This window comes from Triturus cristatus, chromosome 8 (genome assembly GCF_964204655.1).
Source record: "Triturus cristatus chromosome 8, aTriCri1.1, whole genome shotgun sequence".
NCBI classification, from domain to species: domain Eukaryota; kingdom Metazoa; phylum Chordata; class Amphibia; order Caudata; family Salamandridae; genus Triturus; species Triturus cristatus.
Genome location: NC_140591.1, coordinates 833929379 through 833944253, shown reverse-complemented (window position 1 = coordinate 833944253; position 14875 = coordinate 833929379). Strand labels below are relative to the sequence as shown.

The window sequence follows — 14875 nt, the reverse complement described above, 5'->3', positions numbered from 1 at the left end:
ATTCAATTAGAGAACATTGAACAAAAATTGAGAGTAAGTGGTCAATATTAAAAGTCCAGCTCACTTTCTGTATGAAAATCGTTTTTGAATGATATCCATTTCCAGTAGAGTTCACCGGGGAATAGGTGTGTATTATGGTGATCGCCAGCATTCTTGCTTAGGGCACAAAAAGATAAAGGGTGGGATTATACCAGTGGAGGAGGATTGTGGCAGGTTTGGGAAGTTGGTTTGATTAACTACTAAAGAATACACAGTGCCCTCTCCGCAAAATGGTGTCTCTGAACATCAAGTAGTAACGGAAAATTCTGCGAAAATAATAAATTTATACAGGTCAGACTAGAAATGAGACTAGAAATCTGATAAACAGCAATTCCATCAAAACAAGCTACTTTTCAGTGACGTCACAGTATTTATAAAGATCAGCAGATTCTGTCTGTATGGGGGCACTGCACAAGGGGCAAGTTAGCTGTAGTTGCTGAAGTAGTAGGTTCAGTTGCAAAATAAGTCAGTAATGACTTTGAAAGCTATGGCCACAAGTACTACGATGTAAATGAAAAACTATTTTTGGTGATACTCTACTGTCACAATATTTCAATATTCCATTGACTTAGTAATGGCTTCTATCTGAGCTCTTTGGGGTGGATTTCTATTATTAAGCCAATGAGCAAAGTTCAGTACTGGAGGTCGTGCAGGTCAACACGCATTTATCAACTAAAGCTTAAAAAAAATCACTAGCTGCATTTACCTACATTTAGTATGAGTTTAGTCTAGTGAGTGGGAATGTGGTTAAAGCATTTTCCAAAGAATTCAGAATGATTACTTTTGCAAATGTGCACCTCATTCTTCAATTTTGGCATCAAAGGTGTTTCAGTGGCAATATCTGCATCTTTTAAAATTAAATTCCTTTTATTAATTAAAAAAACCAATAAGTACATCTGACAGATATGATTGCCACACATTTCATCAAGAGTAATTCAAAAGCTGCTACATACAAATGTATGTCATTTTCTTTGTTAGACCGACGTTGCTGACCCAAATGCCCTTATGCTGGGCCCAACTGTAAGTGATTTCACCAGGGTTCACAAACTTTGTGCTTGTTTGGGCATCACTAGGATGATAAATTGACAGTTTTCTTTTTGGGCACTAATCCATACCATGTAGCCATTCTGAATTGTTACGGGCGGTCTCCAACAACACATCTAGCTATATCTCTTTCTGCAAACAGTGTGGCTGGGCCCACAAGAACCAGCTCACTCTTGACCACCCACTCTTCTCCAGTATCACCATAAGCAACAACTGGGGGGGGGGGGGAATCAATGGGACTCCCCAGTACAGTTGAATATGCATGGATAACTTTATTCCTCCTACATATTTCAATCAATGGTGGTTTCCATATCATATGGATAACGAATCCCATTCCTGTCAGTCATCTCGTACAACCCAAGGATTGTGCCTTTCCCATTTTCCAGAGCTGCCTATGTTGGAATTAGCCCTATGAAAATATTTAAAGTGCACTAGTGCCAACCTGGCTGATATGACAGGATTGTGTGGTGCAAGTAATGCATGCCTCCAAATCAGCTTCATCCAAAGAATCTAGGTCCTCCTACCACTGATCTCAGGTCTTTCGGGGAGTTAGCAATAATAACAGCATACTTTTAAAATCCCATCTTTGTACAGACTTTCCACAGTGAAAAGTGCCTCCAGGGGATAGCACTCTGGGAGTGTCAACAATTAGGATGGATAAACATCAAGTGCATGCACTAACTGGAAGTATCAAAAACAGACTTATGAAGCTTGTTTTCCACTTTTAGTGTGAAAAGGATTTACAGAATCTACGCCCTATACATTCCTTAATTTGGAAATCCCAATGTGATACAAGACCTTAAATTCCTTTAACCGTGCTGCGAGTGCCGTGTAGGTTCCATACTAAAGTGTTGCTTCCTGTAGAAGCCTGCTGTCCCATTGTCTGCAGCAAAGTACCTTCTGCCAACAGTCTACTTCAATCTTGCCTGCTAGTTTGTGGTGGAAGAGTCTTCGGAACTGGGGATCCATAAGGAAAAGGGCTCTTTATATCTATTTTCTCGACTAAGTCTCACTCAATAAGAAAAGCTGGGCCTCCCTTGTTCACAAGGACAAGCAATCAGGTGAGGCTGGTTCAGCCACATACCTTGATCATATCCGATCAAAAATGTGATTGAGGATTCTGTATTTGTAATTTTAGAATATTTACGGAAGCTTACAGAGTAGAATCATATTGTGCAGTGCAATCCTACCCAGTAAGTTAATGGGCAGTTTGTTCCAGTTCTGCATGTCTTTTCATGACTCTTCCTATGGGGTGCCCAGCATTCTGTTTTTATAAAGCAGAGAAGAGGGCTTTCGGCAAAAAGGGTCATCACAAATGTAGGCCAGCATGGTTTATGCAACTATACATAGGCTTAACTAACATACAATGACTTTTAGTGCTTTAATGGGGCTTTCTGGAGAGTGATCGTTAATTGGAATGAAGCAAAGATTTGGATCGGCCCTCTTCATTCACTGGTTTATTCAACTGTCATTCAGATTGTGCTTCTGCCCTGCAATGGCATACAGCAAGGGGTAATGTATTGTCTCTTCTACACTATAAATGACAGGATTTTGCCTTATCACATATACAGCCACCTAAAATGAAGTGCAATTTAGTGTCAAAGCTGGTGGGGTAATAGTTAACTTGCTTTTTTCTTAACATTCTTTATCCTTTGTAGGGTCCAATTTTGATTGCACAGCTGCCAAACAGACCTATGGTTAACAGTATAGATGCAGTGGGGTTTGAGTCTGCACCTTTCAATCACTGGCTTACTTCGACCAACCTGGTGATGCTCGATCACTATTTTTAGCTTTCTTGAATATACATTAACCTGAGCTACGTATATGCATACTTGTACTGTGATTTTCACATTAAGACGGTTTAAGCGCTCAGTCCATCATCTCCTGTGTTTGCTTTGTTCGCCCTACGTTGGCAGGGTATGCCAAGACGTGGGTCCCTTGCTCACTTTGTCACTGGATTCAAGCTAACCTGGCTGATGAAGGGTGTTACCCAGAAACCGGTCCCAGGATGCTTGTTTCCGGTTCAGGGAAGACCTGGCTTGGCAGTTCGGGCTGGACTATTCCCATGAGGCACAGGATCAACACTGATTTGCATATAGCTGGTTCTGAACTGAGGTGGCGAAGTGAGCCAAAGAATGATGATGGATTCAACCCAGATCTGTGACTGTGGTGAGTGAAAAGTTTCAGCGCTCTGTCCATCATCATCTTTTGTTCACATTAAGACATGCTACAGTTAGCAAGATTTCACCCTAAATTAGCCATAGTTAATATAGGCCTAACTCCAAATGACTTTTGGCCTCTGAGTTTTTTCTCTTCTCTCTCGTTTCAGGAGTCTAGTCCCAGGAGTGCGATAATTAAATCTTGCAAATGTTTTGGTTTCTGTGCGAACAGATTATCAACAGATTATCATGTGCTTTATATAGAGTGAATAGTAATTTCCACACCTGTGTCTGGGACAAGCTCACCTTCCTTGATGTATTATCCTTTTAAGAGCAATCTTTTGAAGGCTGTGCCACTGAAAACGTCCCGTGTGTAATGGCTGGGAAGAAGGGTGAAGTTGTGTCATGAGAAAGTCTCTGAATCTGATTAGTTACCTCTCCCTAAGAACTGTGGGAATTGATTGTTTTAATTAGGCATCGCTGAGCTAGTTAGATTGAGATGCACCTTTCCACTTTCTTGAGACTAGATACCTCATTTAGCTCCTGCTCAAAGAGTTAAACTCCTGAGCAATTCCTTTCTCATTAACATGACTGAATCTTTTTTTGATTATGCCTTTAGAGGCTTTATTTGCTGACACATTTTGCTGTTTCCACATTCCTTCATCTCCTTAGTTTAGTATTGTAGGGAATATTAACATTGCTTGTTTTACCTATGATAACTTTAAACAATGTGCCTTTGTATTTACTATTTGAATCACTTTGCATAATAATGACCAATACAATAATCTGATGATTGATCTATAATCAATTGAATTTGTAAATTTGCTAATCAGCGAATAAACCTTTATGATTAGTGAATCTACTTCTCTGTGATCCTTGTGGGGGCCTAATGTGCTTCCCTGTAACTGATGTACTGCTCATCCGTTGATGTCAAACCGCAGCCCAGGCCAAAAGATTCATCCACTCAAGTGCACCTTGTACTTGAGTTTGCAACCGTAATCTATATGATGCAAATCCCAACTCTGCCGAAACAAACCTCCTTCAACTATTTACTTGACACTTTGTCAATCACATTTTGACTTCAAGCCAGCAGATGGACACTCTAGTGGCCTATCTGTGACATGCTATTTTCCCACCTGCCCTTCCCTTCTTCACCTGTAAAATTCTAGTTTCTCGCTTTCATGTGCCCCACCCTGTCCCTCTTTTACTACGTGCTCCTCATCAAGTCAACACCCTCATGTATTTCTCCCTCTTTACATCCGTCTTTCACCGCGTGCTCCTCATCACCCTGCCACCATTTCATGTTTCTCCTAGCCACCCGGTGTGTAATCTTAATTTCTATGCCATGCATTCTCCCCTTAGTGTTATGTCCCCTGCTGCTCAGCCAGAGTGACTGTGATATTATTAGAATGCTGATGTGTACCTGGTTAAGTGAATGTCAGTTGAAGTGCGTGGGATGAGCATCAAGGATGCTGCTCCCGGTGGGGCTTCCTCACTACCAAATTTACCTGTAACCCGAGACTCCTACCTTGTGAATAAACGTTATCCTTAATCACCTATACTACTGGCTAACCTGCATCTTTATTTGCCACAATGGTGATTAGGATAGGCTTTCAAATTCTTCCTTACTCCTTAACTCTTTCATGGTGCACTACTTCTCAATCTATGCAAGTCCACCAGCCAGATAGTCTCCCCTGGTTCTCAGTCCCCTCTCTCTCCCACCTCCCTCTTTACTTTGTGCACTAAGCCTCCCAAGCAGCTTTTCATTAGAGCTGCAGGGATGCATTATTTTCTATGGTTTCCATTTACTACAAACCAAAAGGTGGGCTATACTTTCAGTAACACTCTATTGAGGCATGTTGTATGGAAAGAGTTTACAGAATTGATAGAATTAATAGCACAACATGTGCTGGTGACAGCTTCACTGTGCCAGAAGGAGCATGCATAGGGAATCAAAGGTACAACTTATTTCTAAGACCTTTTAATGTAGTTGGCATGGCAAATGTCTCTCTATGCATTCACGGCGACAGCAAACTTTTAAGAGAAAACTGAGCAGCAAATACATAACAAATAACGATGAAGTTAACTTCACAAAAAAAAACGTACTTTGAGTGCACCTTCATTGAGCCAGCAAAATAAGTCGGTGAGATCAGCACCGTAAAGATCCCAGGTTTGAATCCCGCCAGACCCAACCTCTCGCCTTTGCAAGGATGATTGACTTAATACAGTGAGCTGGCTAAACCTCCAATTATGGGACTTTAATGTTTAAAATCCACTCAAAGAAGGAGCAGAACACTTGATTCACTATTTGAATAGCGCAATTAATTAAATTGCTTCTTGGCACGTATTAATATCGACTCCGGCCCTGCTAGGATTCAAATCTAACACCTCAATGCCTTCTTTGACAATCCAAGTCAAAGGATTAGAAAAGCTGTTTATATTTTGCTTAATTTACTTATGTTGTCATAGATTTATATTAGATAAGGCTTCATTTTATGATACACAATTCATTTACAGGATGATTTCAACAATTTATTAGAATGGATTTTATAAAGCATCACTAGCACTCACTTATTGCCACATATTTATAAAATAATCTAAAATGATTGACTACTTGAAAGTGATCTCTCAAACGCATTTTAAGATATATATATATATATATATATATATATATATATATATATATATATATAGATATATATATATATATATATATCACTCACAAACTTAATGCCTGCTGTGAAGGAAGCCCAATGACAGGTGAGTCAATTGCCAACCATCTTTATTGGAGGAAATACAGCGAGGGAGAGCACTGCAATACAGGAATACAGTCCAGCTTGACGCGTTTCATGCAGAGCATTTCTTCAGAGGCACCGGACTTGGGAGGAATAAGCACTGCCGTTTGTGGCACCGTTTTGATAACGAGACCCCGCCCCGATAGGCGTGGCCACCCTGTGGCCTTCTGGGACTTGTGGTGCTGAGTCTTCCTTGGTTGGCAATTGACTCACCTGTCGTTGGGCTTCCTTCACAGCAGGCATCAAGTTTGTGATTGATGGATAGATAGATATAACATAAAAGTGTGGCGAATGCACACCACACCAAAGGTAAACATTTTCTACTTTAACACAATCTGAAACACTACACTTTGAGTTTCACATTCTAAACCAATTCAATTTTTTATGAGAATTAGTTTCCTGTGCATTTTAGGCACAGCAATTAACATCGAATGCACTATGCTTTGTTCACCATACAGTTCTGCCGAAGAAAAGCACCACATCAAAATTTACTGCTCCAAATGTCCACCAGAAAAGCACAGTAAAAATAATTACCTTGCCACTTATTTTAGTCAAATACATTAGTGCAAATCTCAGAATGTATCCTTCACCTTCGTTATTCAGTAGGCGCTGCAATATCTACTAACAGTACATGATGTATACTCTATACACTAAATTTCTTGCAAGTTGGCAAACTATTCTATATTGAAGTAATTACACAATGCACACATTAGCATTGGTTTTAAGACCAAGGAATGTTGCATTCTGTAGTGCTATACAGATTCTGTTATCTCTAAAGTGTATTATGTAAAGTGTCACTGTTGTACAAGCTAAATTAAACTTGATTCCTACCTTTGGGAATGGTGATTTGACAACCAAGGTCGTAATCCTGCTGGAGCCGATAAAAAGCAACTTCCTGTAGTCGGGCACGCTCCAGTTCAGACAGACTCTGTATGGGGACTGACTTCAGGCGTACACTGCGTCCTGACATGCTGTTCCACGTAAAATCACCCTGAGAGATGGAGAAAGTAAATGATTAGATCACTCATGAAACTGAACAGCATCCTTAGATCAATAAATTAGAGACAGGAAAATACTGTTCAATTCTTAACCTATTGATTTAATATTCTCTTCTCGTTTCTTTATCTTATTTCCTTAAGTTCCTATCAGGTGTTGTGATATCAAGGCTCTACTTGACTATAAACAACTAAGCGAATATTTAATAGGTGGATCCAGGAACCATTTTAGATAATACCTTCACATATCGAATCTACATCTTACCCAAAACAAGACCCTTAAGCAATATTATCACACAGCGCAGAGGCGAGAAAGTTTTTCAAAGCCCAACATGGCTCTCGCCATTAAATACCAGAAGCCTACATCAATTGTCAGCATTTCGATGCTGTATGATTTACAGTTCTGCAACATCCCATCACTCATTTTACTTTTTTCAATAAATTCATAGGAAAAGTCGACTCCTGCCAGATGCCTTTTGAGTGGCTGAGATCAGCGCTCTGAGGGCAGCCATGTCCCTAATGTGCAATGTTCCAAGCAACTGACTTCTTGCCAGGTAGGTCAAGGCTCTTTTGTTCTTGTGTTTTGGATGATTGTGCAACATCATTGTGCCCCGGCTTACAGAATGTTTTCACATTTAAGCAGGTTTTATTTTTAATTCTATCTCCACAGTTACGCCAACTCCCATGGGTAGGACACATCAAAATGAAATGAAGCAGAGATTCAATTTTTAGTTTAACAGTTTCAAGAGCGCATTTCGGGCATTTTAAGTGTGCTTTTTTTCAACTGGTACCACACCTTGAAGACATTTGAAAAAAATCCTGGTTTTGACTAGACAATATATAAAATGTGCCCAGTTGGCCTAACGGCTAGTGCGGTCGATGACAAATCTGGGGAACCAGGTTCGAGTCTCGGCAAGGACACGCAACATCCTGCGATTCTGGGGAAATCACTTAATCTCCCTGTGCCTAACAAAAATGAATGTGTCCTCATGTAACTCAAATGGTACTATGTAAAGCGCTCTGATACCCGATACCTTCGGGTCAAGTTTGCGCTATATAAAACTCCATAAAAAAGAAAACTCCAACAACACGACCCCCGTTAATTTAGTTTGGAAATACAGTATGTATTGGTGCCACTAACAAAACACAAAGCACAGTCTTTCAATTGGAATGCACACAAATAATCACGATATAATCCCAATATCTTCACCATGTTAATTGTTCAATTAAAATGCACTGATGTGCTAGACTGTAAGAATTTAAAGCCATGAGAAGTTACTGCACATAAAACATGGCTGCCATCGGTGTTGCACACCCAGCCCTTGCTGGGTAACCTTAATTAGACTTTAAAGTCGAAGCTGCCCTCCATACATTATCAAAACAAAAGTGTACTTTAAATGTAATACTGTCAAATCCCTAATACATTTAAAAAATCTGTTTGAACTACAGTAAAGATATGTAAACAATACAAATCACAGTTACACTTGAGCAGAACGGGCAAGCCTCAAATACAAAACGGAACTAATTATTTTTAAAAACAAAAACTGGTCAGCATTTGCCAATACCCTCTCCATAACGAACTAGAATATTCCTTCTGACACTAGTCGTAGTTGCAGACTATTCCTCTGAGCAGTGGAAAGACCAGTCCAGCCCAGGGTCTCTGAGATAATGTTTGGTGAAAGGGATTTAGTGGGAGCACTATGCATTTGAATAACTATCCCTGCAGTTGAAACAAATACTTATTCCTGTGATGAACAAGAATCAGCAACACAATGAATATGGAGTATCTCATAGGCATTCAAACCCACCAGGCAAAGAGGCACTTGACCAAACTAGGCCTCAATCGGGAGTGGATTGTCAACACAATGTTTAAGAAGGAGGTGGACAAAAAGCTAGGTCACAACTCTGCAAGCCTCCATGAAAGAGGCATTACTCACAAATGCAACATTAGTGGCCTTCACACTCACGAGTCAAACTTCCTCTCCAACAGATATGCGATTACTTATCGTAGTCATGTCAATGTATGGTCACATCAACCCACCATAGGAATACAGGCTTCAGTGCTGGACTCCTGACCATCGTTATATATCAAACAAGAGCTGCAAACCTTTTAGAGTCTTAATTTAAGCAAAAATATAAAAGCCCATGTGCACTGGAATTTATGAATTGAAACTCCCTTTGAGGCCACTGCGAATAAACAGGAAAAACAACCTGCTCTCGCAAGTGATAATCTGACAACCGAGCACACATGGCGATTGGATAGATGGAAGGGACCAATGTAGTGATGAAAATATGGTGCAAAGGCTCATTAACAGAGGGTTTGCAGATCAGGCAGTGGCTTAAGCCTAAATGAAAAAGGTTATTAAATAGAACCCATGCAGGTCTTATAGGTCCAAATGATCATAAAATTGTTAAGTCTCTTCGTTGGTTCATTTTGATCAGGACTAGGTTTCTAAGAGAGGATTGTTCATCGTCTTTGAATGTTGGTAAATAATGGATGCTGGTTATCCATGTTAAGAGCACAGAACAAATAGGAACATGCTTATATCAATATATAGGTCCTGTATGTTTTGACATGGACAATGGATACCGCACAGACAACGAAGGGAGACTCTGGACACAGCTTCTCCGAAGAAGCCCCTCCACATCATTCTCGTTGATCATCTGGCGGTGGTTCACGGAGCTGCTTGTGATAAAACGGTTATAGAAATGTCAACTTGACAAAGTTCTAGTTCTTCAGCAAAGAAGCTATTTCATTGGGTGACAACGGGGAGAAAATGTAACTTCAATAACAAACAACCCTTCACCACTTGACCCTCAAGATACCTAGACAGGGCAGTGAAAGGCTTACTCAGCGAGGCGGCGTCTGCTGCTACAAACCGAGAAGAGAATGACACTCAACAACACTATCAATCCACCAAGAGCTTTTACTTAATAAAAAAATGTAATATGATTCTACACACTGCTAAAGACTACTCATAAATTTGCAAATATTCACAAGGTTGCAGAATAGCATGCAAATCCTCCAAACGGGTGTGATAAGAACTAATGCAGTCTTTTTCCTCTTGGTTTTGCCAGGAGGTTACCAAATACCAAACCCGCTGTCTACTATGCCTCTCAGTGGGATCTACTAAAACAAAATATTTGCAGGCAGGCTTTAACAAAAGATATGAATCAATAAGCTACTGCCTACTGGCTTTAAAAAATCGTTTGTTATTAACAAGCCACAGTCTGAAAGGGTTGAATGATAAAAATACATCTGCTAATTGTTTTTGCCGAATGAGTGTCTTCGCAATCATTAACTTATCGTTACTATAAGGGAACCTGCATCTAGTGTTTCTTTCACCTCCTGTGATTCATAGTTTACTAGAAGGTAGCTAGTTAGGGAAATGCGAAATACTTGGGAGTGATAAAGGGGATTTTTAAAATACATTATATCAACAAGGGAAGCCAAAGAAGGACTTTCAGAAAGAGTAATGTCATCTAACTCCTTTGTGCCTATGCCAACTCATTTTTTGATGAGGAGGGTGACATTATGTGGGGGAACATCAGATTTTGGGAGACTAGCAAGCAGTGCAGTGGCGTTACAAAGATGTAAAAGCACCCTTACATGCTTCAAACATGCCAAAAAATTACAAATTGTGGGTGCTCATTAGCGTTGACTCCTTAAAACTGTGAATAAAATGTTCAATCCCTAGACCTTTTATGCTTTACACATTCTGTATCGAGGATCATTTAAAAAAAGAAAAAGAAAAAGATTTTTTACAGTTCTCGCCAAACGTACCATAAAAATCAGGCATTTACAGGTTCAATCGTTGGCACGATCGTCCACATGTATTTCCTAAAAAGCCTCTTGATAGATTAGCCAGAAAGGATTTTGGCTTTTTAGGTAATATTTTCTCAGAATCTGCCCTCAGATGCCAAGTTTATGTAAGGACTCCGCTATATTTGGACTGCTGCTTAAGTCGGTGTAGCCCAACACAGATACAAAGTTGAGTTTAGGACAAGTGCTTACTGTTGCCAGTCACTGTACCCTGAAGGATAACACCGCTCACTTTGAAATCACACTGGCTAGGTAAACAGTGGAAAAGTAAATTTTCAGAGGCTGGGCGCTATTTCAGACCGGAAAAAAATATTCAAATGTTCTAAATTTTGAAACCCTTCCCAAAGTGCAAATGTTCACTCCTATTTGTAATTTTTATATCTGGTCACTGAGCGAGCTTTAGCTGTCTTACCAAACTATTGGGGAGAAGGGTTGGCCTAAGGGCTAGGTCGGTCAACCTCAAACCTGGGGAACCGGGTTCGAGCTTAGGCAAGGACGCCAACATCCTGTGATTCTGGGCAAATCACCTAATCTCCCTGCGCCTAACAAAAACAAGCATTGGCATAGCCAATAGGTCTCGCAATGGGGACCTTATAACTGTTTAGCCATACAACGATTAATGTTGTTGCACAAAGGATATTGTGCTGCATAACTAAATACTTTTAAGGTCCAGAAAGCGAGACCAATTGGCTATGCCAATGCTTGTTAGTCATTAGTCATGTGTATTAGAACCAAGCTCTGTACGATATCTGTGGTGAAGAGAAGGAAACAAAACCTTCCTCTTGTGGGTTGGAAAATAGAAGTGTAGTTCAATGCGCACAAAGTGAAATCATTTGAACCAAAAACGATTCAATAAAGTTACCTCCACTGGAATGGATGAGCAGGACAAGTTAATGCATGTATTCGTTCATACATGCAACCCCTTGTTCATGCCAAAGTCGTCAAGTGAAAGAACAGCCATTCAAGATTAAACCAAACACCAACGTAATATGTCGGTGCAGACCAATCGCAAAAACACAAAATGTGTCTCCACGTGCATGGTAGTGCATATATCGCTGTACTCTAATAAAGTAAAACGCTCCATACTGCACGCAGATATCGTGGTGCTACTAAAGTAAAAACAAAGCGCTCCATGCTACGCACCTATGAAAATATGTGCAAGCCATAAACCAACGTGCTATGCCGGTACCGATCCTTTGTGAAATCACATGCACATATTAACCTGATATTTACACATATCTCACAGCGTTGGTAAAGTGAAAACAAAGCGCTCCATGCTGCGTGCCAACACAAATCAGTGTACCCACATACTGCGTATTAGTTAAGATGCCCCGTCAATGAGTTCAACATGCCGTTATGGCTAGGAAAGCATACCGTCCTGTGTAGTGGCAGTCCGCGTGTCCATGCACAAAGTGATTCAGTGCTAAACGCGTTCCTTGCATGTAGAATTAAAACAAGCGGCCGCGAAAGTTAATGTGATCGCGATCAAACATCAAAGCGGCCGTGCGGCCCCAAAAATGAAAGTATTCACGGTAAAGCGCGGCGCGCGCGCTCGCGCACATGCACTGTAGCTCTAGGCTGGCCTGGTAGCACTTTTTGGAGCCCTCTCAATAAGTCTCGCCAGACCAGCGCATGCGCTGGGTCAGGCGAGACCTAATGAATGTGTCCTCATGTAAACGCAACTGGTGCTCGTGTAAAGCGCTCTGGTACCCAATACCTTCGGGTCAAGTTCGCGCTATATAAAATTTTGTAAAAAACGATTGCTTTTCACTCCAAAAAATCATACATAATATATCGACATACAAAGAGGGGCTTTTTGGCAACATTGTGTTTCAGCCCACTACAACACACCGGGTAGTCACTTTGCCCATTTGCTCCCTTTACACTTCTGTGAACATTTTTCACACACGCTTAATAGTTCATTTCTCTTCAGTTGCAAATCTGGTCAAAGGGCGCTTTTAGAAAAATGTATATAGTTTAAACTCCAGTTATTTATATAACATGGAGTCCTTTTGTAAATTTATACTACAGGGTGTTTAAGAGAGACTGTAGTTGCCTGTGATAAATTCTTGGTTAGGTTGTGTTCTTTTCTTGTCTACTCCCAAATAATAATAAAATGCAAGGCAGCGCTGAAAGACTGCTTATTTGAAAACCATCTCTAGTTAAACAGCTGCATCGTGGCCACGCTTCCAGAACATCATATTTTGTTTTTTATTTTTAGGCGTGTAATTGGAAATAAAAACTACATATTATAGTACATGAGATTGTCTAATCCCTGTATAAACTTGAGTATTTAATTTCTTAATAATCGGCGGCTTGTGGCGCACCCAGTCCTCATTATTAAGAAAAGCAACTATTGTAAGTTGAGTTCTGACACCACAATGCCTAATGCCAGATCCAGCACCCAAGGTGAAAGGAAGGTCAGGTCATGGAACATAATTAGAGCAGCTATTCAAAGCAAGGAAAACAGAACATGCTTTTCTTTCTTCTGCTGCTTTGTTTTTTTACTTACAATGACAAGCAAAGAGAACATGTTTATTTTTGCACTCCTTAAAGAACAGCAATAATCTTTTTGCATGTTTCTACACATTCCGAGCTAGTGCAGTCTTAATTTTATTTTTAAAAAGGACTTATATTGAACTGTTTTTAATATCGGTTTGCAACCAATAACTAACAGGTTTTTGATGTGTTTAATTTTGCACTAGTGTTTTTATTTTTATCCTTCATGTTCAAAGCTTGCTCTTTCACATATGAAAGATCTGTGCCATGGTTTGTGGGAAAGGTGATGATGTGACCATGTATTATATGGGATAAAGGACTCCCATGCATACATGATGAGGATATTGTAAGTCACCTCAGAGCTCCATAACCTTATAAAGGAACTCCTTGGTGACCTGCAATATTCTTATAACGTACGGCAGACGTATATGAAAAAATATATATATATATATATATATATATATATATATATATATATATATATATATATATATATATATATATATATATAACCTACTGGCCGCCAGTAGGTAGTTATAGTTAGGACCACGTTTCCATAGGAAATCCGCAACATTCTATTTGGAATAACTTTGGCGCCGGTCGACGAATCCTCGCAAATTTTTCAAAATAGGTGGGGCGCTATGCTCCGCTCCTTCCCTGAAAGTCTCGGGGGGATTCGTCAAGCGGGGGCTGAGATAAAAGGGGGGTCCCAAAACGCGTTTTTCCCATGCATTTTTCCATAGGACCTTTAGACAGGGCTACAGCCCGAACGGCTGAACAGAATTACTAGAAATTTGGCAGAGAGGTAGTCCCCAGGTCAAGGAAGTGCCTTTTGTAGGTTTGGTGTAAATCTGTTCAGTAGATTCTGAGAAAATAGCCTTTAAATCAATATATATATCTGAGCCAGCTTACGGTACGCTTACGGTACGCTTACCGTACGCGTACGGTGGCGTGCGCGAGCGCGATTCTGATTGGCTCTTAGATCTTAGTAAACATTCGAATCGGTCGAAACCAGGAAGCGGCGGCCGCCATTTCGTGTGTTTCACTCAGAAAAAAAAAGAGTGATATCTTGAAAAGGGGGCAAGGAGGAGAGTTACAGACCCCCTAACATTTGTGAGGGGGTCAAAGAAGGACAGAAAAGTACAAAGAAAACATTTATTGATTTTAAAAAAAATCACGGGGTACGCGTACGGTAAGCGTACGGTAACAAAAAAAAAATAAAAGAAATGAAATTCAGATTTAAGTGTTTAGATATTAGGGGGCTCTAAAAAGAGCCATTGTGTTTATGAAGTGATTTTTTAGTGGTACCTACAAGTAAGTACCGATGCAGAGTCTAAGGTTCAAGAGGAAGATTCTGTTCCCTTCATCATTGAAGTGCACACCATCTCCTCTATAAATGTCTTGCATGTCGTAACGCAAGTTGTTGTGGTAAATGGAACCCATACCATAGTCACGGAGGAAAGCAGAAACAGATTTGTTGACGTGCTTTCTTGCTTTGTCAATCTGCGGACAGAAATGATT

General features: G+C 40.2%; 1 protein-coding gene across 2 annotated transcripts in view; it reads right to left on the bottom strand.

The window, feature by feature from the left end:
* Nucleotides 1-14875, bottom strand: part of ARHGAP6 (Rho GTPase activating protein 6) — a 1083331-nt gene that overhangs the window by 623276 nt on the left and 445180 nt on the right. For both annotated transcript variants that reach the window (XM_085622292.1, XM_085622293.1), the window contains exon 2: nt 6869-7028. In XM_085622292.1, the coding sequence (XP_085478418.1) occupies nt 6869-7028 (160 nt within the window). The remainder of the gene's footprint in view (nt 1-6868; nt 7029-14875) is intronic.